Raw genomic sequence first — 21,919 nt, 5'->3', positions numbered from 1 at the left:
TTTGTGTGTATTTCCCGCCGCACTTGACTTTCAAGCTTTTTTTTTTTAAGCGCCTGCGCGTTTGATCTATTGATGCGAGCGTTTCTGCAGGCGGCGCCGGCACACCGGGTCACCTCGGTTAGATCGCAGTGTTCTTTCACGAGCCCCGAAAGGTTGAATATGATTGGGAGGGGCGAGGGGGGACAAATTCCATTCCTCTCATTTATACAATTCTGATTAGGTTACCGTGGCTACGGGGAAAGGCGGCTCAGGCAGAAACGGATTGGGTGAGGTGGACTCGAAGGTAACGCCATCATTTGGTTTCATGTCACAATGAACGCCGTAACGAGAAGGAATGGCCATCGCTGTCACGTCCCCGTCTGTTCTTCATCTCATCCCCCCCCCCCCCCCCCCCCGAAAAGGCTGGGGGGGGTAATCAGGCAATCTGTCCACTCAGACGAGATAATACTCTTCCTCCCTCCCTCAGCGTCAAAGACTTCTCCCGGAGAAAGTTTCAGTTTCCACCGCCAATCAGCGTCTGCTTAAACTTTGCATTCCGGTTCGGAAGCTGCGCGCGTTGCCACGGGAACGCTATTTTATTGAACGCCGTGTCGGAAAGCATCGCCGATTATTGGCGGCGTCTCTTCTCTCGGCGACCTTGAAGGGTAGAGCTGGCGGGCGAACGTTGGTAGCCGAATGAAATCGGCTGCGCGTCGTATGAAGGAGAGCAGAGTTCAGGAATGTTCTCCCGGTATTCCCATCCAGGAAACATTTTTTATTGTTCATGCTCAAGATGCGTGATAAAGGAACTCCTGCTCCACTACAAATCCAATTACCTTCCCAACGCCCGTCTTCGCCCGCTCTCCTCCTCCTCATCCGACCATCTTCACACGCCAACTCACGTTTCCTTTTTTCTTCATCCTTTTTTTTAAAGTTTAAGACAGGATTATCTTTGGATAATATCATTAGCATGCTTTGTTTCCCCCTTCCATGTAGCATGAGGTAGAAAACAAATGGTGAACCTAGCGTTTTATGCTAACCTCAGTGGACTGTGGCTGTTAAAGGCGCTAAAGACGAACGCTAACTCCAATCAAACCTTAAATGCGTTTTATCGCCCTCCTCTTCCGTCAGATCTCCGTCACCGAGCATCTGAAGCAGCTGTCCGACGCTCACAGGGACTTCGGCCTCCTGCACGGTGAGTAAGAACGCACAGGTACGCGCCCCACGCCCAACGGGGGCGCTCGTCCCACGGAGGGACGGTGGACGAGATCCTCAAGATGTGAAAGATGTGAAAGACTTAGACAAACGACTCGTTCGTGGATTGTACTCTCTGAATATGCGATAAGTCCGATGCTCGATTGGCTGCTCTATCGAATTCCATCATGATCCGGTCTCTCATTGATTATCGCAGCGCAGAAAGAGATGAATGAAGGATGGTCTCTGCTGTCTTTCTCTTTTTCTCTCGCCTTTCCAAAAGCAAAAAAAAAAACCCTCCCACAACAAAAGACGTAAGGTATGGATCTGCGGTTAGCATGCCCTGCTAGCTGTTCCTCACAGTGGTGAACTAGCGATCCATTCAGGGTGGCAGACTTTGGCTAGCGGCAGCTATTGAATTGGGATAAGTTCACACTCCGGGCAGCGTTCGCTTCCTTTGACACGGGAGCTAAAAGCTTTTTTCCTCTTGTTATAGCGAAACATCACGTTGAAGAAGGTGAGAGATAAAAGGATCGATCCGTCCTTTGTGCTGCTGGTTTCCACTTTAAAACGCGTCTATTTCTGTTCTGTAATCTTCGCGCTCGCCACGTAAACCTGATGGTGACTCGTAAATACGACGATGGTGCGTACCGGCACACTAGCGATGCCGTCAGGGTGAGTTTTGCCATTTAGGTCCGTCGACCTGGAGCCACTCGTCAGAGCCGTCGGCTGCTTTTCCTCATCAATTCTGTGTCGTTTTAATTGCAGCTCGTCTGCAGAGTGATTAAAAGATCACGGCAAACAAAAGATCACTCAGCCGCTCCAGTGATTGAAATAAAAAAAAAACACTGTAAGAAATGAACAACAGAGCGGGAGGACAAAAGGTGACAACGACGCTTGGTGTACAAATGAAGTAGTCTGAATATGTTACAGGCTGAAATATACCCGGTCACGTTTCCCAGCCGTAATAATGCGGCGACGCCGGAATGACGCGCCTTGTGTTCTTAGCGGCCGTCCCGCGACGCAAATTTGACCCGCGGGGGGGGGGGGGGGGCACAATACCGCTTATACAGCGTGGGGTAGTTCCAGCCAAAGCCGTCCTGATTGGTCGGAGACGCATTCCAAACTGTGCTGACAATTCCCAGAAAGCTTTAATGGTTGCCGTGCCAACCCTTGTGGGCATAATAAATGAGATAATGAGCAATATTTCTTGTTTTTCTGCTGTTTTTCATTATCGCATATTACTGGGGAACTTCCCCGTGCGCGCGCGATGTTCCGGCGAACTGCTGATTGCTTTGGTTCCACCTGCGGGACGCCGATCCTGCGGTAAAATGGGACCGTCGATCAGCCTGCGAGACGGTTGGTGTGACCCGCGTTTCTCTGTTTCAGCAGGATCTGTAGAGAGTCCCTTTGAGCAAGGCATCTCCCCGAACAACGTGCCCTACTACATAAAGTAAGTACCGGCGAGCGCTGCTTCTCATCAGGCGCCCGGTTAGATGTCATGGAAGGAAAATGAATCCATTTGGGTGTAATAACCTTCTAACGGTGCTTAGCATCGATGCTAAAATCACTAACGCCTATATGGGGTTTTGGGCTTTTTAACAGCTACCTCCATGAGCTAACGCCGCTAACAAACTATTAATCGTTTGTGTCGTTAATAATTACATTCCTCTGATTGGTATTTGATGACTCGCGTCGGTAAATGATCCTAAATGCAAAAGATGGAATACAACGGAATTCAACATGCTATTTAGATATCTTTATGACTCCATGCCCGGAAGTTTATAAAGTCTTCCTCTCGTGGGATCAACTTCCGTAAATCTCCATGACAACCCCTCCAGATGATTAATCGCCTCGAGTGAGTCGATGATTGGACGATTTAGCAATCGCCCGCCGTTGGGGATGAACTTGTTTTTATATTTAGCTGAAGATAAGTTCCGCCCGCTGCCGTGGCTTTTACATAAATTATCTTTGTAAGACTAAAACCTACATCTAACCTCGCACGGAGAATGTTTCCCAAACAGCCGGATGCTTCGTAAGTCGTTTCCAGAAAGGTCAAAAAAACATGGCCGTTTTGTTTACTTCATTACGTCCCCAAACAGGCTCGTCCTCCGTTCGCGCCGCAGCGCTCTGATGAATTCTGGGACTGTTTACTACTCATCAGCAGATAGCAGAAGTTTCGGAGGAGGGGGGAGGGGGGGGGGGGGGGGGGGGTTCGCACGGCGGAAATCACAATCTTACAACTTCTGTCTCAGCACCGCGGGGTGCAAAATAAAACTGTTAGCGGGCGAGAGGTAATTAGATAGATGTTTGGGATTGTTGCCGCGTCATTACACACGAGTGTTTTTAGGATATTTGTGCCGTTTGCTCGCGGATGAAGCGACGAGGAGGAACTTTCGGGGTGGGCGGGGCTTTGCTGCAGTCTTTTGGCTTGAAAGTAAAGTTTTTGTTGTTGTTGTTGTTTACATAAATAAATGTAGTAACTCTTCACCCCTCCTTATCGATGAAATCAATTTCAATCCTGCCTAAACTCTGAGAATGACGATCGAAGTCCAGAACCTCGGACTGTCTCCTCAACATGGAGCTGGGAGGAGCTACTTTGGTCGTCTCTTGGCCACGCCCCTTCCTGTCGTAGCACCTCCTCCTCTGGTTTCCAGGTGGAAAAGCAGTGACTTCTGTTTTTAATGTTGATCCCGTCTTGAACGGGCTTAATGGTTACTTCACTTCTTTATTACCCAGGGTGCACCTGTCTCGGTAATCAGCAACTAGCGGTTTGCCGTGTTTGAGTTAACGCTTAACGACTGAAGTCGCATGCTTGGTCGCTCGAGAGATTGTGCAATAACTTGTTTGGCGTGGACGTTAACCCGCGAGCGAGACGCCGTAGGAAGAGACAGGAAGTCGAGGGAAGGGAGGGAAGGAAGTGACGAACTCTTCTTCTTCACGTGCAGAGATGAAGCCGGACCCCAGCAGCTGACCGAGACCCTGTGAGTAGAAAACATGCAAGCAATACAATGGAAAGGAAGGAAAATGGGTCCTGGGAGAATCGAACCGGGTGGCATTATGGGAAATGTAGGAGTCACAACAGAGCCCTAAATTGTCCTCATAGGACTTCATTTCAAACCCGAACGTCCACTTTCACCCACTTCCACCTTCCACAGTCCACACACACACACACACACACACACACACACGCACACACGCGCCGTTCTGCGTGGGTGCGTTTGATTTGCTGCAAGTGAGCTCATCCACAACCTCCCACGCAAAACGTAGCCGCCTGCGAAACGATGACCAACCGGCTCAAATCGGGAAAAGGTTTGTTGTGTTTGATCAATGCCCCTCCGTCGTCCTCCTCCATCCCAGAAGAATCCTGGGAAACACACGCACACACACACACACACACACACACACACACACACTCAGGTATAAATACACGCTGCTGTTGTGGTTGGATGAAATAACAGTTGAGACTTGTTCACAAATTACAGGCTGTCCGTCTCTTTGCTGGTGCAGCACGGCCCACATTTCTCAAACACTGATTCCCAAAGCAAAGAGACACCCCCCCCCCCCCTCTCTCTCTCTCTCTCTCTCTCTATCTCTCCTGTGTGCCAAATAAGGCACCTATCTATCTGCTTCATCACCTCCTTTCCCTTTTGTCTCTTCCTCGTTCGCCCTTTCTGTCACTCTTTCTATCTCTCTCTCATATGGCCTTGAATGCAGGAATCTCTCTCTCTCTCTCTTTCTCTCCCCCTCTCCCCCTCTCCCCCTCTCCCCCTCCCTCTCTGTCAGGGAGGTGAAAAACCTCCTCGGATGGTGTGGAGGCTCCTTCGCTTTCAGAAATAGTGGGATGGGGGGAAGGGAGGCAGAGGCGATGAGCTTCAGCTCCGCCTCGTCTCGCTGAGTGCGGTAAATTCACCCGAAGACGACGATACTGGACGGAAATGAGGCGCAGTTGAAATTTCACAATAAAAGCATTACCCTGTCGCAAAAAAAGAAAATGCTGGTGCCCCCAATCTTTGCGAATTTGCTTTCTAGCTCCGTTGTGCATATTTATTGAGTGAGTTTACTATTATTGAAGTTGAAAAAGAAATATTTTTATTGCAAAACAACTCTTGAAATTCAGCACAGATATATAGGCTGCCATATAATTATTGTTCAAGTTTCTATAACAGAAGACATCAATTTTAGATTTGAAAAATAGAAATAAACATCTTTTTTTGGCTTTGTGTGTGTTTTTAGAAATGCAAGCAACTCCTACCAGTGCTGCTGAAGCAGATTTTATTTTTTATTTCTATTAATTACATGATTTTGGGGGATCGTTCATTTCAGTTCTGCCAATACATATAATATTGATCTAATTTCTATGCTTTATGAATTATATTTAATTTGTTTTTGCGGTTACGTTTACATTATTTCAGGTTAATAACATGAAGCAACGTGGGCTTTGACGTCACATCCGTAAACACACGCTGTGTTAGTCCGATTTTCACGTTGTCGTGCTTTTATTGTGAAATGACGACCGGACGTGATGTTTTAGTGCATTCCGGTGAAATTGGTCCCCGCGTCTTTCCCTCCGGCCAGTCAGCCCCTGCAACCCACCGCAGGAACACGCACCGACACGCACGCACCCACGCACCCACACGGTAATCTCGGACTCCTCTCTCCGGTGGCGGAGGACGTTCGGTCGGGACCGCGGGAGGGGGTCGGGACGCCGCTTCGTTTCTGCTCCCCGGGGATCGGCTCGTTCCTCCCGGAGTCGGAGCGCTGCGATGCGGGAGCAGCTTCGGAAGTGAGTGCCGGTGCTAAATGATGGTGATGCGGTAAACCCGTTCGCACTGGCGGGCGGGGGGGGGGGGGGGGCAGAGATCCCCCACACCGAGACCCCCCCACCCCCATAGGCTTGTTTTAAAGCAGAGATGCGTTCACGTGCGTGTTTGCATTCCTCCACAGATTCATCACCTCCAGCTCCAGCAAAGTACAGCCCGTGTTTTTTGTGCGCGGAGGCGTCACGCACCGTGCGCGGCGTTTCGGTCGCACCGGAACGACACCGGGTCTAATTGTCCGCGCAAACGTGGACGGTTCTGCGTGGATCTTCGTGCGTGTGCGCTTCCAGAGTTCAAATGGGTGCAGAGGAATATGGGCTTGCTGGTGCGGCTTGTGTGTGCGTGTGAGGGTGTGTGTGCGTGCGTGCGTGCGTGTGACTGACTGAATACAGCTGATGGATGAAAGGCAGCAGGGCTGCTCTGTTCAGACATGACTTGATGTTTATCGCCCGTAATCTGGGGGGGGGGTTCCTCAAATACAAAGCAGCACGAAAGTTGTTGCTTTATTTGCACGCCGTGCTTCGATTGGCTCCTGATCAGCTGTGACGTCATCAATCCATGGCTGGATGTCAGACGTTGAACCGGGAAGGGAAAAAAACTCATTTATGAAATCCAGAATGGAGGAGATCCAAAAAGTGCGGCGTTGCCGTGCAGTTTGTGGTTTTGTGCCGTTAAGAATATTCCGCGCTTAATTATTATTATTATTGATTGTTTAAAGTGATTATGAGCCAGATCTTCTCCTGAAAGCGGATATTAGTCGTGTTCCCCGAATCATTACGGTAAATTACCACCAGGGAAAATAATTAGAGTCTCCTTTCAGCTCTGCGGGGGGTCCCCTCAGTTTTCCCGGCTCCTTTCACCCCCCCCCCCCCCCCCACAGAAAGCTCATTCGAGGCTCATGATTACGTTCTTGTTTTTCTGAGCCGCTGATGCAACCAGCAGCCGGTTCGGCTGCCTTGCTCAAAGGACGTGGGGGGGGGGCCGCCGGGCGTCTGACGCGTCTGTGCGTCGTTGCATCGCTCTCGTGTTTGCAGAAACGGGAATGGCTTCAAATAATTCATTCTAACTGGACCCCCCCCCCGTTTTTAACTCTCCTATATTTAACTTGATGACGAAAGCTGCACAGACGTGCCCCCCCACCCCCCACCCCCCTCCCCGATTGGCACGTGCGCTCAAATCAGAAGCCAGAACCGGCGCACGAGCCAAATGTCCATTTGTTAAGCAACTGACAGAAGGTGAGAGGCGTTGAGGGAGACGTCCTGCCCCCCCCCCGCCCCCTTCACCTCCTGCGGGAGGAGCAAACAGTCAGCTGGCGGCGTTTAAGTCGTCTCTCTTTGGTCGTTTTCTAGATTCCTGTAATAATTATAACGGCGAGGGAAAGCGCCTCTTCTCTTTCACGGTGACGTGATTAGTTTTGGGGATAAGCGCGGTTTTAACGTCTCCCTGATGGCGTTTCTCTTCAGGGTGAATGTTTTAAAGACGCCATGAAGGGGGGGGGGGTAGAGCCGATCGGGACATTCAGACGTGAAAGAAGTGGCACCAAATGAAAGGGAATAAAGCAGCAAAGAGGCGTCCAATCATCTTAGAGCGCAGAAATGATGAACGCGTATAAAGTAATACAAATAAAAAGTGAGTATTGTTGAATGTAGAAAGTATCTCTATTCTGGTGTGGGAATGCTCGTCCCTCAGTGCGGTCTGGAAGGCGTGCAGCGGTCATGAGGAGGGAATGACACAGCATCCATCACCCCCCCCCCCCCCGCTGTGACGAGGCGGCTGTTATTTTGTGTTATTTTTCCCAAGTTTATGAGATTGAGGGGAGAAACGCGCAAACACAAAAAGGATTAGTGTCAGCGTGTGGGATTCTGGGAGACGTTGATCCCCTTCATCGGGAGCTGAGATCCATTTCGGCGCTGGAAGGCGTGCCTCTAATGTGAACCGTCCTGCAGCGGGATGAGCCGACGCTCCAACTTTCTGACTCCCGTTCCGCGTCCGGGATTCCGTCCGGACGACGCCGTTTGCTACGCGTCCGGGTTTCCGTCCGGACGACGCCGTTCGCGACGCGTTCTGTCGTCAGACGCCGTTTTAACGTGGCGTTCTCTCTCTTCCAGCCACCAGACCCAGACGACATGCTGGGATCATCCCAAGATGGCGGAGCTGTACCAGTCTCTGGGTGAGCTCCTCCTCCTCCTCCTCCTCAACGTTCGATACAAGAGCGTCCCTCCTCTCCATTCTCACCTCCGTCTCGTCTCTCCCCCCTCAGCCGACCTGAACAACGTCCGGTTCTCGGCCTACCGGACCGCCATGAAGCTCAGACGCCTGCAGAAGGCCCTCTGCCGTAAGCTCCTCCCCTCTGTCGTTACCGTCGCTCCTCCTCCGCTCCCTCGATTCTTCTCGCCTCGTTTGCGGCCTCGTTCCTCCCTCTCCTCTTCCTCCGTCCTGTTCTCATCTCTTCTTCGGTTTGCTCATCCGTCTCACGGACGGATCTGGAGAGCGAGCCGCCGTCGTGACGCGCTGCGGTTCTTCATCCGCCTGCAGCCATAAAGCGCGCGAGCGATATTTATCCTACGAAGGTTTGCTAAAAATAAACGCCACCGGGTCTGGTGATGAACCCCAGCGAAGGCGTTTGGTGGGGCCTTCTCTTTTTCCTTAACCCTTCGCTCGCATTTATTCCTCGTCTTTCTGTTTGCATTTTTGTCCGTTTCATTTGCCTCGCCAAATGCCATTTGTCCCTCAGGATATAAACCAGAGGTTATTATTTACACAGGAAGTTTAACGCGAGCTAACGTGTTATACTTAAAAAGTCCTGAAGATGAAATCCGTGCAGAATCCACCAATATTTATGGAGAATTTCAAAATAAACTTCACCCTTTTTAAAGTCCCGTTTCAGTCCCGCCGGCTTCGACCCTCCCGCTCGCCGCCTCGCCATACGAGAGCGAGTCGCGGGATTCGCCAGAAAGACGATCTGAGAGTCTCCGTTTTCTGCCGATTCCCACCTTGCAGAAAGAAAACGATTATTATTTTAAGAGCGGTTTGCAGCTCTAATCCAATCATTCCCAGCGCGTCGCCCGGGGGGGGGGGGGGCGGTGAAGAGCGCTTCAGACGGCCCCTTCCGCTCCTGCTTTCACATTCCACGGCGGATAAAGACGAATAATCCGACGCGTTATTGATCCCTCGAGTGGCGCCGCCCTCTCGTTAGCAGCAGTGGAGGTCGAGGACACTTTGGGGCGATGACGGACCCTTTTTCTCTTCCAGTGGACCTGCTGAGCATGCCGATGGCGTGCGAGGTGTTTGACCAGCACGCCCTGAAGCAGAACGAGCAGCTGCTGGACATCTCTCAGCTGGCTGCCTGTCTGACCGGCCTGTACCAGCGTCTGGAGCAGAGCCATTCGCACCTGGTCAACGTCCCGCTGTGCGTGGACATGTCCCTCAACTGGCTGCTCAACGTCTACGACACGTACGGCGCGGGCGAACGCAGCGAGACGCCGTTACGTCGGGGGGAGGAACACGCTTCCCACGTCTCGTTTTCTCGCCTCCTTTAGGGGTCGCACCGGAAAGATCCGGACCCTGTCCTTCAAGACCGGGATCGTGTCGCTTTGCAAGGCGCACCTGGAGGACAAATACAGATGTGAGGACGACTAGAGGCGCTTCTTGTTGTTTCTGTCTTTCAAATAGTCTGCAGGAAGTCATCGCGTTGTCTAAATGTATCGGGGCGCCGCAAATCTGACGGCGTGAAGGTTTTAGCCGTTAATTAGCGGGAAAAGAAACCACAGAATCGGTAATAATTTACTGACGCCGGTTTTTTATAACCGCGTCAATCCCACTTTTCCTGAAGTCGTAATTCTTTCTCGGATAATTAATGGGACGATTCAAGTCTAATTCATAACAAAACATTCATGCGTTTAAAGAAGAAAAGTTTCAATAAATTTGAAATTAGTTTTCCGAAAGAATCTCAAAAAAACGAGGAGACTCATTAATTCTGCGTAAACGGGCGGCGGAGTCGTGACCGAGCCCGTCTGCTGCGTGGTTATGCTCATTTGCATTCGACTTAATGAAGGTAAACAAAGCGGACGGACGCTCGTCCAATCAGAGGCCGCAGATTTGCCGAGAGGCTCTACCTGCCTTCGAATGGCTGCGGGGATTTAATGAACCAGTTCTGCATCCGTTTAACTAATTAGCATTTTAAACAATGTAAAGAAGTCTAGTTACGCCTAAGATCTCCAGATCTTTGTCCTTCCAGCTTCGTATTTATTAAAAAAGCAGAAACCTCCCTGTTTATCCTTCCTCTCTCTCTCTCTCTCTCTCTCTCTCTCCGTCCTTCAGTCTTGTTCCGACAGGTCGCCAGCGCGACGGGCTTCTGCGACCAGCGTCGCCTGGGCCTCCTCCTCCACGACTCCATCCAGATCCCCCGGCAGCTCGGCGAGGTCGCCTCCTTCGGCGGCTCCAACATCGAGCCTTCCGTCCGCAGTTGCTTCCAGTTCGTACGTGACTCCGTTCCCGAACCTCCTTGCCGTTTTTCGATTCAACGACCCACGCCGACCGAACGAGCGCGCTCGCTAATCGTAGCGGCCGGACCCCGTCGAACGCCTCGTTCGGCGCCGCGCGTATTTGCAATGTTGCCAGAGGCCGTCCGGATTCAGACCAGCAAAGAGTGTGAGTGTTTGCGTCCTGGGTCTATTTATAGAAAGGAAAAACCGGATTGCCACCGAGAGCTTTGTAGAAAATAAAAGGCGAATTATCGATAAAGCAAAGTGTAATAAAAACGAATGCGTTACAGACTCTGGAAAACGGGACCCGAGAGTGTGTGAATGAGAAAGGGCCTGCGGGGGATCAAACAAATGATCTCTGACAGCTTTAGAGATGGAATGTTTATGGAATGAAGCACGCATCTACCTGTGCAAGTGTGGCGATGAAATAAAGATGCGGCGCCAGCGCCGGGTCGCCGTCCCCCTCGTGGGGGGATTCTGCGTGTTTGAGAGCGGGCGGCAAAATCCCGCGTGCACGCCGAGGCCCCCCGGTAATCTGCAGGCGTGACTGGATTATCCCTGATCGCCGAAAGATGATCCAGAATTTTCGTGTTTTAAAGTCGCGCTTTGTGCGCCGAATCGAGCCTCGGATGCTTTCAGAGAGGAAAGCCGTCCTCGTGCCTCCAAACAAAAGGAGCATCGACTGGCGGCTGAAGCCCTCCTCCGAACGGCCATTGTCCGATCACAGCTTAGCAACCGTAACTAAGCACGGAAGACCCGGCGAGCTCCGAATGTGTGCGCATGGAAGTCTTTCTCTTTCATGCTTTATCGGCGCCATCTCGCCGATTCCTTGATTTGATTTGTGTCTTCGGTTTTCTTTGAAGCGTCTTGAAATCCGTTCGGAGACATTTGATGAGACAGATTTGCCATTTGTGCACACGCACACACACACACACACACACACACACACACACACACACACACGCACGCACGCGAGGCGTCAGCGTGCACGAGGGTACAAATCCAAGAAAGATGCCGTGGAAATTCCCAAACCCCTGAAGATGCCAGAGTCCCTGCTGATGAGAAAGTGATGGATGAACCAATATGTCGTCCCTGATTGTTTTTGTTGAGTCTGCCTAACTTTTATTTTAGAAATTAGGACACAGTGAAAAAGGAAGATGCTGAGTATTCCGTTATCCACATTCTGCGACCTTGTGAGTTTTCGAGGCAGCGAGATGTCCAGATTGTGAGGCTCACTTGGCAGATTTTGGGCAACAATTGAGCTCTATTGCCCGGAGGAATCTGATCCATCAGGCCTGCATTTATTTTTGGCTCTGCGGGAATTGTTGACCGCGAGAAAAAATGCCGGATAATGCCAGATTTATCTTTCCGAGCGAGCGCAGGCCTTTGTTGAGACGTTCCGTCTTTGTCTTCTTCATAGGCTAACAACAAACCGGAGCTGGAAGCCGCCATGTTCCTGGACTGGATGCGTCTGGAGCCTCAGTCCATGGTGTGGTTGCCCGTCCTGCACCGCGTGGCCGCCGCCGAGACCGCCAAGCATCAGGCCAAGTGTAACATCTGCAAGGAGTGTCCCATCATAGGGTTCAGGTCGGTCGACGCATCATGAATATTCAAATAGAAGTGACTCTTGAGATCAATTTATAATCTATAGCTTCCATCAGGCGCCCTTAAAAAACCGTCTTGTGTCACCATTTAGCAATTACCGCCAGAGAGAAGGAAAAGAGACGTTGAGCGTTCCTGTCCCGGCTGTATTCTTTGTTTATTTTATTTAAACAGCAGAAGAAGAGCGATGTCTCCCCGCTCGGCTCCACAGAACCCGCCCGCTGCGGCGTTTCGTACCGACGTTTGGAATGAGAAGCGTCTACTTAAATGTTGATGGATTGGGAATTGGCAAATTGATCCGTTACGAGGGAGGAAGATGGCGCGTATTGAGCAACGTGTAAGGACTAACTATTCTGGGAAAGGACGAGCATGAACAAAACAAGTTTTGCATAGTAAATACTACGCTGATGACACCCCTTCATACCTGATAGCTGGTTGGCTGTGGACTCATCACGTAACATAAAAAGTCCTATCATCAGTCCTGATACGCATAACATATTTACCCTCTGATTTAAAGACAGGCGGCGCCGTTGTGAGCTTGTACATCACGTCCGAGACCAGAAACGCTCTTTGTCGGAGGTTATTATTCCAATAAAGACGCATTTGGTTTGGCCCGTTTTATCAATGAGATTGCTCCCTGTCACCACGGCGGCCGTCTGCGTAAAAGCTTGTGAGCCTATTTGTTGCTTAATCTAATTCAACGCCAGGCAGAGGGGGCCGTAAAACAGCCCCCCCCGGATGGATGATTGATGATGTGATTATAACGACAGAAGCACATTTGTATTTGTAACCTCATCCCTTAAAATACTCGTGAATCCCAGGAGGTTCTTTTTCCCGTTCCGTTCTCCGGGACACTTAAAAGGAAGGTGTGTCTAATCACCGGGAGAAAAACCCGGCGCCGTCGTTGGAGTGGAGATGCATTTTAATGAGCCCCCGCCGCTGGAAGAAGACGCTTCTCATTTAGACGCCGGGCTGAAGGAATGTTTCTCCGACCGTGGAGGAAACCGAGTTGTAAATTTGCACCTTTTTATTCATCCTCCCCTTTTCTTTGTGCTTGCTTTCCGCCGCCCCTCTCCCGTTTCCTCTCTACTCTATCCATCTCTCCAGATATCGGAGCCTCAAACATTTCAACTATGACATTTGCCAAAGCTGCTTCTTCTCTGGCCGCGTCGCCAAGGGACACAAGATGCAGTACCCCATGGTGGAGTACTGCACTCCGGTATGAAAATATATACTTATGGAAATATTGCGACTGTGATGCGAGATATGCTTTTTGCCACGCTGCTGCTAGGTCAGCTAGCGTCCCTTTGCTAAAATGTGAACAAAGTCCACCGTTGTCCCCCCCGTCCCGTCCCTCCAGACCACATCGGGGGAGGACGTCCGGGACTTCGCCAAGGTGCTGAAGAACAAGTTCAGGACCAAGCGCTACTTCGCCAAACACCCACGCATGGGCTACCTGCCGGTCCAGACCATCCTGGAGGGAGACAACATGGAAACGTGAGTCTCTCTCTCACACACACACGCACACACACGCACACACACGCACACACGCACACACACACACGCACACACGCACAAGAAGAAAAGGCCAAAAGGATTTTGCTGCCTTGCTGTGCAGAGTCCTCCCACTTCCTGTATGATCATCTCAACAACATTTTGTCTTGCAGTCCTGTCACTCTGATCAACTTCTGGCCCGTAGACCATGCGTGAGTACCCCCCCCCCCCACACACACACACACACACTCCCCCCTCCTCCGGTAACGTGTCTCTGAGCGGATAAAACTTCCAGATGTCAAGGTGACCTTTGTTCAGGGACGTTTTCTGGATTTCAAAAAAGGCAAACCTTAATTTTCCCGAGGACTAAAACGCTGCAGGAAAACGAGACTCTTCTGTCGTTTATTGATCTTTTCCCGTCGGCAGGCGAGACGCGGCGCTGTTTGAAGCGCAGGTAGAATGCGTTCCATGCCGGAGTGCGGCGCTTACGTACGGAGCGATTCACGCCGACACACATCTGTGCTTTGTGCTCCCCCCCCCCCCCCCCCCCCCGTGGCTTTCCCGTGGCGTGAGCGCGTTACGGATGATGCACGACTCTTTTTGTGTTTCCTCCCTTTTCGCAGGCCCGGATCGTCCCCCCAGCTCTCGCATGACGACACGCACACTCGGATCGAGCACTACGCCAACAGGTAACGCTCCACCCGCGCCCGCCGCGCGGAAAAGTAGCCCCCCGCCCCCCCCCCCCTCACGCTCCACTTCCTCCAGCGGCTCCGCTCAGACGCGAGGAACATTTTGATTGATGCGATGCGGAGTAATGAATTTGAAAGAGGACTCGAAGGAGCGAGCAGTTCCTGCATCAGGACGCCCGCCTTTCCCTCGCCGTGCTCATGCAGCCATTAACTCACGGGGGGGACCGGCTGCCCCAGTTCTGGGGAGTTCAGTCGTCGTTCATACGCTCCAACTCCGCGTCGTGTATCGGAGAAAATGACGCAAGATTAAAAGGAAATGTCGAGACGACCTCTCGGCATACGGCGGCTAATGAGGTTCCGGCCGTGCTGTGCAGTGAGCGGTTGCTTTATGCTTGTTCTAATGCAGCTAGCATGTTGTGCGCTCAAAAGCCTCATCAATACTTGCCTCAGACGAGAGATCGGTATTTTTTTTGTGGCGCCACACGGGCCCAATCAGAGCTCATTCACAGGAAACATCTTCAGTTCCTGCCGCTCCCCAGAAACCCACCGCCGAGGGGCAAGAAGCAGTCAAATCAATCAATCAATGAGTCAGTCAAGCAGCCGATCAGTCGGTCGTTGAATCCCTGCCAGGGAGCTTTTGACACCGCTCACGTCTGACTCTGACGGCTTCCAGATATCATCCGAGCAGATTAAAGGGAGGTTGGAGGGCGAAGAAGTGACCTAATTACGCCTCGAGGGAGCCCGACGCTCCGAAACCACGAGGTTATCGCTTGTTTCTGTGGCGTGCAGCAGCTTCGGAGGGCGAGTGCACTGGGCGGCGCAGACGGCAGTCTGTCCATCCGCTTGAACACTTGGGTGCAGATGAACCTCCAAAAACGGCTAGCTTTGCTAAATGGCAAAATGCTAAATCGACTGCTGAAGTCGAGCGTCGCTATTAAGGCAGTTGTGGAAGCTAGGTAGCCTGAGTTTTAACGAGCCAGTCTTTATTTTTTATTTAGCTGGTTAAATTCTGACACGATTTTGGCTTTTGGCACATGATTCTCATAAAAGTAATTAGCAAACATGTAAACATCAAAAACGATATCCTTCAGCGGGTTAGCCGTTTACTCAACGCTAAATGTTTCTATGCTAGGATAAAGCTAATCACCTCCTGGATTGATCGCCAAATTATTATTATAATTTCAGCGTTGGCGTCGGGTCGCTTTGAGGACTGACTGCTTTTCCTTCCCCTCCGCAGGTTAGCGGAAATGGAGAATCGTAACGGCTCTTATCTGAATGACAGTATCTCACCCAATGAGAGCATGTGAGAACCGCTTCTTGTTTCGCTTTGCCAAACTCCGCCCCCGCTCGCCGATTGGCTCATTGTGTCCTTTGTGCTCATTGGCTTGTTGTCATTCATGCTAGCTCATATGTTGACATTTTTCTAGTCGCTAATAGACCAGAAGGTGATATTAGTATGTCTTAATTGTTCTCTGGGATCAAATACATGTTTTTCTTGGTGTTTATAATCAATATAAAACATTTATAAAGTCAAATCCCGTCTTATCGAGTGGGATTTTCTTTCAATGCATTTCCTTCATTCCTCATTAATGAAGTTTTGCACTGGACAGAGAGGAACAGCGCAGAGTAATAATTCCATTAGATTTACTGCACAAAAGGCGATTGAATTGAGTATTGATTCGATACTGCGCAGTATATAGAGTTAAATGCTTTCCTCCGTTTATATTTAAGTTACCGTCGACGCCGTCTGTGTTTGAGAAGCTACGTTTATTCTGTAGCTGCAGCCTCCAGATGACCCAAAACTTGTAAATCCTGTTTACTCTCTTCCGTGTATGAGCCCAAATCGTCGCTCGCCTGCTGCTGCACTCCAGCTCTGCATGCGTGGAAATTAAAAGCGTTGATATAGAGAATTAAAAGCACCGGCGTTTGTTGCTACAAGCTGCAGCTTCCAGTCAGGGATCCGTTTTCCGGTTTTATTTAAATTGCAAACGACGACGTCGACGACGTCGACGGCTCCGGGGTCCAATAGCGTCACCCTTCCTGTCTCTGTCCACGCTGTTAGATTCTTCTTCTGTGGTGCAGTCCCTTTGCATTCGCTGACTTCCTTTTCTCCCCCCCCCCCCCCCCCCCCCCCCAGCGATGACGAGCACATGTTGATCCAGCACTACTGCCAGTCTCTCAACCAAGGCTCTCCTCTCAGCCAGCCCCGCAGCCCCGCCCAGATCCTCATCTCCATGGAAACAGAGGAGAAGGGAGAGCTGGAGAGGGTCCTCAATGACCTGGAGCAGGAGAACAGGTCAGGGGGACGGGGCGGGACGGGACGGGACGGCCTTTGTGATATTGTCTCGTCCGGCGTCTGTGTTGAGAATAATGAGAATTATAAATTTGGATTTATGTGCCTCTGATTGGCTTTAAAGGACTTTTGAAAACGTCTATAATTAAACCAGACGAATCTCAGCCCTCGTAAAGAACCACTTTTAAGGGCATCCAAGAACAAGCGTCCCTCCTGCATTCACGGCGTCTCGTCTGTCCCAGAATACAAATGGCGTGAGCTGCTAGCCGCGCCGCGTCTCGCGCTCCTCTTAATATTCCGCCCTGCTTTGTTCCCTCCGACGAGGGGATTGGGTTTAATCTGATAAGCAGCGACGGCCTCGTGAACCGGGGATCAGCGTGATTGATCAGCTCGGGCTGCGTCGCCGCAGAGCCCCCCCGACGTCCCGCCTTTAATCGATAAAACAAAAGGTTCACTCTCCCCCCCGACAGGAAGCTGCAGTCGGAGTACGACCGCCTGAAGAAAGCTCACGACAGGAAGGGCTTGTCGCCGCTGCCGTCGCCCCCGGAGATGCTGCCGCCGTCGCCGCAGAGCGCCCGCGACGCCGAGCTCATCGCCGAGGCCAAGCTGCTGCGGCAGCACAAAGGGCGCCTGGAGGCCCGGATGCAGATTCTGGAGGACCACAACAAACAGCTGGAGTCGCAGCTGCACCGGCTCAGGCAGCTGCTGGAGCAGGTACGAACGCCGGGGGGGGGGGGGGGGGGGGGCTCAGTCGCAGAGGCGGTCCCGAGTCTCACTCGATGACCTTGGAGGAATCAAATTACATCAGGCGAACTCCTTGCTCGCTTCTGACTCCTCTAATTAAGCAGCGTGACGCAGCCAATCTAATGTGTGTGTGTGTGTGTGTGTGTGTGTGTGTGTGTGTGTGTGTGTGTGTGTGTGCGTGTGTGTGTGTGCGCGCGTCTGCGTCTGTGCGCGCGTTAGACGGATTCCAAGGTGAACGGCACGGCTCTGTCCTCTCCGTCCACCTCCTCTCAGCGCTCCGACTCCTCCCTCCCTCAGCACCGCGTGGCGGCCAGCCAGACTACTGATACAATGGGTAAGCGCGTGCACGCACACACGCACGCACACACACACACAGTATGGCCTTTCATTTGCATGCACCCTTTGAAAAGCATGGAGAATATAATTATAGATGTCTGATCCCGCCTGTTGTTGCCGTCTGCTTTCTCCGACTGTATTTGTGTTCACTCTTCCCACCCACCCACGCACGCACGCACGCACACGCACGCACGCACACGCACGCACGCACACACACACACGCGCGAACGCGCGACCGTTATATTTAGAGACTGACACCCGTCTTCCTGTTTCAGGTGACGACGACTTGTCCAGCCCTTCCCAAGATGCATCTGGGCTGGAGGAAGTGATGGAGCAGCTCAACAATTCCTTCCCTCACAGCCAAGGTAGGAAACCTGATATTACCCCCCCCCCCCCCCCCCAGAGGCCACACCCCCTCGATGACCTTTTCCCGTTTGCCGTTGAACCACCAATCAGAACGCTTGAGTTTCTTCACAGTTTGTGTTTTTGGTCCCTTTTCTTTCTCTAACGCGTCTCGCAGGTTCTTTACAAATAAATGCCGTTTGATTGGCTTTTCGTGTTCCGACTGACCAATCGGCAGACGGCAAATGCCTTCCGAGTAGACAGAGGCGTTATTAGCAACATTATTATTATTATTACATGTTTGATTAGATTCTACTTCCTCTCTGGGCTCAGTGTCTCTCGGGTCACTTCCTGTCCTCCTCCTCGTCTCTTCCTTTCCGACTCCACGCTGACTGTTTCGTCCTCTTTTCTTCCTTTCTTCTTTTTCTCTCTGAGCCAGGAGGGAGACGGGGACACCCCTGAGAGGTGAGTGGCTCACCTTTCCACCCCCCCCCCCCCCTTAACTTCCTCTCCCTTCTGCCTTCAGCGCACGCGTTCCCTTCGCTTTAATATTTGACGCTAAACGTTTACAACGCTCCAGGTCGCAGCATCGGCAGTTTGTTCCACATGGCCGACGATCTGGGCCGAGCCATGGAGTCGTTGGTCGGCGTGATGACGGACGAGCAGAGCGCCGAACAGCACGAGGCCCTGCCCTTCTGACCCCGCCCCCGACCCCTTTCAACCTGGCCCCTCCCCTCCCCTCCCTGTCGCATGCTTTTCTAGTCAAAACAACTGGATGGAAAACACAGTTTACAAAGAGAATATATATATAACGTCTATTTTTGTGAAGGATTGCAGTTCGTGCAACGAGGCGCAAAAAACAAAAACACACAAAAACATAACTTGTAGATTTGAGTAGTTTCTTAAAACATCCTGAAGTTGTTTTCTTATTAACAGGCTGGTTTTTAAACTTCTATGCAATTGTATAAAACTAAAGTTTGGGTTCGGGGGGGGGAATACTTTCATCCGTTTCTGATGGCGGGAGCAGCCGGAAGCGTTTGCGTGGAGAATGATTGTAATCAAAAAGGGTGCTTTCTAAAGGAAAATGTCTTTCTGTACTCGCCAAACACTCCATGTCGGGGTAATTCAGGCGGCGTTGTCGTCTGTCAGGTTGCGTGAGCGTTTTTTGCGTGTGGTGGTGCCTACTTTCCACGTCACGTGACCTATTTTCTTTCAGGCTCTGGCTGGACAAAGCTCGTGTCATATTTAAAATTCTTGTATCCATCCAGCCATCCGTCTGTCGTATGTTTAGGATTCTTCCCTGGCGTCTCCATGGTGACGTTTCCTTAAAGTGGCCCGATGCAGATCTGAGACCAGCTGGCAAACTATAATATGCTATTTGAGATACGGCTCCCTGTGGCTAAATTGGTCCCTATTTGTTATTATTGTGAGGACCGCCCCTTTAATTTAATACACGCCCCCACATGATTACTATCACATCTGACGGAACACCTTTATTATGGATCAGAAATATAGACTTTGTTTACAACAATCTATACAGGGTACTTTTAAAGAGTAATTTGGAGGTGACTCAGGCTTCAGGCTGAAGCCACGCCCACCAGTGATGTCACTCATCTGCGTTTGTTTTCAGATCTCTATCGGGCCTTACACCGCCACTAAAAGATGCTTCCTGGTTGACTTTAAATCGGTGCAGCTCTATAAACGGAGCTGATTCTTCAATCTAGTCCAGGTTATTATTGGTTTTTTCAACTTCAGCAGAGAAATATTTGAGTTTTATAAAGCCTGGTGACAAAAACGAAATAAAACTCTACCTCGTGTGAAATCAAAGTCCAGTCCGGAGGCGATCGATCCCTCTCTCCCCGTCTCATTAATTGATTAAGTCTGATATCCTATCTCTGGTGTCGGCGCCTCTGGCCTGAATGCTCGGATCCAACCAGATTTTAAGTTTACGCGTGACGTGCCAGATTCGTTTTCTGTGTTTCTTTCATTCAAATCTTTTGTGCCGTGTTCAGCTTTTACCATATTAGCATGCGTGGCTAAAATAAAAGCCCGTCCTTTATTTACCGTCCCGGCCGGCGTCCGTTTCCATCCAGAATTAGATTTATTTTAATTTCTAAAGCGTCGGGGATTACAAATAACCCATCGATTCTTCACAACATATCAAATTCCACCAAATATATGCCTTACTACTGTATTATAAAATGCTTTACTGTGTGTCAATAAAGCACGCAGTTATGTTGATTCGCTGTTTATTTTTATTTACCTAGAAAAGCACGACGACACCAAAATGCATAAATAGAATCCAACGACTTAAACGTTTAATTTATACAGATATACATACCATTAAGGAAATACATTCCTTTGTCAGTTTAAGCCCTTTTATTCTTTAACGGTTCGGTTTTTCTGAGGCTAACTATTTAGCTGCTAAAAGCTAACTATTTGGAACTGAACAGGTCGATGCGTTTCTAGGTTTCCGGTTTTTCCCTACGGGGGTTTCGGCCTCCCGCTCCACATTCCCACCAGAGTGCGTCGGAATGACCTCATCCTGTAGGCGTACAGGACTGGGTTGAGGGCGGAGTTGGCGTGCGAGAGCAAGATGGCCGCCAGGGAAGCTGGCAGCGGCACGTCGACGTGGGGGCGGAGCAGCTGCACCGTGTTGATGAGGTGGATCGGCATCCAGCACGTCATGAAGAGGAACGTGACCAGGAAGAGGGAGGCGGCCTTCCGGAACTCGCGGCCGGTGTGGACGTTCAAGATGGCTTTTGCGGATCCCGGCCGGGGGTCGACGACGGCGGGGCCGCCGGGGGGTCCGACCGTCGTGATCCTCGTCTCGACGACGGACCCAGAAGCGGACGCTTTCCCCACCGCCCTCTCGGCTCCTCCTCCAGCCGCCGTCCCTCTGGTCACGGCGATGCGTCTGAGTTGGCGGCGGACGACGAGGAAGATGCGGCCGTAGATGACAAACATGGCCGACAGCGGCAGCAGGAAGCAGCAGAAGCAGTTGAAGTAGACCATGTAGGTCATGTCGACCACGCAGGCGAAGATGCAGTAGCTGCAAAGAGGAGCGCTTTATTCACCCCTTCATCCGCTCGCTCGCCCTCCTCATCCTCTTACCTGGAGTTCGCCGGTTGTTTCCGCGGATCCATGAGGGGGACGCAGCCGAAGACGGCCGCCGTGATCCAGGTGAGCAGCAGGAGCAGCTTGGCGTTCCCGGGATTCACGACGCGGCGATACCGGAAGGGCAGCAGGACGGCCACGTAGCGCTCGGCCGCTACCGCTAGCATGCTCAGGGTGGAGATCTGGAGGGGGAAAGGGAATCCCGACAATGGGAGGCGGGGCTTTGGTCTGTAGAGACCCGGCCGGCAGGTACGCGCCCCCACCTGCGTGAGCACGATGAGGACGCTGAGCAGCACCGTGCAGAGGGGCAGGTTGTGCCGAGGTTGACCCAGGTCCGTCAGCACCGCGCATGGAACGGCCACCAATCCCACCAAGATGTCCGCCGCCGCCAGGGAAACCTGGAAAAGAATCCACGTTTTGAATCGTCGCGATCGGACCGCTTCGGACGGCGTTCCTCACCAGGAAGTAGTTGGTGACCGTCCGGAGTCTCTTGTTGCGGACGACGGCCACGCAAACCAGCGCGTTTCCTGCGACGGCCAGCGTGGCGACGGCGAGCTCGGTGGCGATGTAAAGGCCTTTGAAGCGGGACACGTACGGCGTCTGAACCGCACAGCAGTCGGGAGTCCCGTTCATGACGACGGGGGGGGGGGGGGTTCCAGGGTCGTGGGGAATCAAGGTAGAGGTGGGGCTAAAGAGCTAGCATGCGGCTAACTGATCGTCCTCTGCTTCTCAAACACGCCGCCCCCAGACAAAAGCTCCGTCTGCAGCCTTTGTGCTGAACAGCCCAGCGAGTAAATAGTTCCTGATAAGGAGCAAAAACAAACT

At 51.5% G+C, this 21,919-nt stretch overlaps 2 protein-coding genes across 4 annotated transcripts in view; one reads left to right on the top strand and one right to left on the bottom strand.

The window, feature by feature from the left end:
• dmd (dystrophin) overlaps positions 1 to 20,218 on the top strand; it is a 61,902-nt gene extending 41,684 nt beyond the window's left edge. The window contains exons 62-81 of one of the 3 annotated variants that reach the window (XM_068756539.1): positions 1,111 to 1,174; positions 2,563 to 2,626; positions 4,122 to 4,157; positions 8,102 to 8,163; positions 8,254 to 8,328; positions 9,246 to 9,447; positions 9,533 to 9,618; positions 10,314 to 10,471; positions 11,898 to 12,064; positions 13,187 to 13,298; positions 13,440 to 13,576; positions 13,747 to 13,785; positions 14,197 to 14,262; positions 15,500 to 15,565; positions 16,400 to 16,558; positions 17,026 to 17,269; positions 17,519 to 17,633; positions 17,911 to 18,000; positions 18,417 to 18,442; positions 18,558 to 18,692. In XM_068756539.1, coding sequence (XP_068612640.1) covers positions 1,111 to 1,174; positions 2,563 to 2,626; positions 4,122 to 4,157; positions 8,102 to 8,163; positions 8,254 to 8,328; positions 9,246 to 9,447; positions 9,533 to 9,618; positions 10,314 to 10,471; positions 11,898 to 12,064; positions 13,187 to 13,298; positions 13,440 to 13,576; positions 13,747 to 13,785; positions 14,197 to 14,262; positions 15,500 to 15,565; positions 16,400 to 16,558; positions 17,026 to 17,269; positions 17,519 to 17,633; positions 17,911 to 18,000; positions 18,417 to 18,439 — 1,965 coding nt within the window. In that variant the 3' untranslated portion in view covers positions 18,440 to 18,442; positions 18,558 to 18,692. Of the gene's footprint in view, positions 1 to 1,110; positions 1,175 to 2,562; positions 2,627 to 4,121; positions 4,158 to 4,959; positions 5,254 to 8,101; positions 8,164 to 8,253; positions 8,329 to 9,245; positions 9,448 to 9,532; positions 9,619 to 10,313; positions 10,472 to 11,897; positions 12,065 to 13,186; positions 13,299 to 13,439; positions 13,577 to 13,746; positions 13,786 to 14,196; positions 14,263 to 15,499; positions 15,566 to 16,399; positions 16,559 to 17,025; positions 17,270 to 17,518; positions 17,634 to 17,910; positions 18,001 to 18,416; positions 18,443 to 18,557 lie in introns of those variants that run through there. The other 2 variants (XM_068756540.1, XM_068756541.1) reach the window with 2 other exon arrangements.
• Positions 20,219 to 20,276: 58 nt separating this feature from the next.
• On the bottom strand, positions 20,277 to 21,727 carry LOC137912190 (adenosine receptor A2b-like). Its single transcript, XM_068756542.1, has 4 exons — positions 21,554 to 21,727; positions 21,358 to 21,492; positions 21,092 to 21,276; positions 20,277 to 21,029 (listed from the first exon to the last, which is right to left on the bottom strand). The coding sequence occupies exons 1-4, from the start codon at positions 21,725 to 21,727 to the stop codon at positions 20,462 to 20,464; spliced, it is 1,062 nt and encodes a 353-aa protein (XP_068612643.1). The 3' UTR covers positions 20,277 to 20,461.
• Positions 21,728 to 21,919: the final 192 nt, after the last annotated feature.

This window comes from Brachionichthys hirsutus, chromosome 24 (genome assembly GCF_040956055.1).
Source record: "Brachionichthys hirsutus isolate HB-005 chromosome 24, CSIRO-AGI_Bhir_v1, whole genome shotgun sequence".
In the NCBI taxonomy this organism is placed as follows: Eukaryota; Metazoa; Chordata; class Actinopteri; order Lophiiformes; family Brachionichthyidae; genus Brachionichthys; species Brachionichthys hirsutus.
The sequence above is the reverse complement of the archived record's forward strand: the minus strand, read 5'-3'. Positions and strand labels throughout refer to the sequence as shown.

Coding starts and splice junctions, on each gene's coding strand:
- LOC137912190 (XM_068756542.1), bottom strand. CDS start 21,727: ATGAACGGGACTCCCGACTGCTGTGCGGTTCAGACGCCGTACGTGTCC. Junction 21,277..21,357: donor TCCTCATCGTGCTCACGCAG/GTGGGGGCGCGT, acceptor TTCCCCCTCCAG/ATCTCCACCCTGAGCATGCT. Junction 21,030..21,091: donor AAACAACCGGCGAACTCCAG/GTAAGAGGATGA, acceptor TCCTCTTTGCAG/CTACTGCATCTTCGCCTGCG.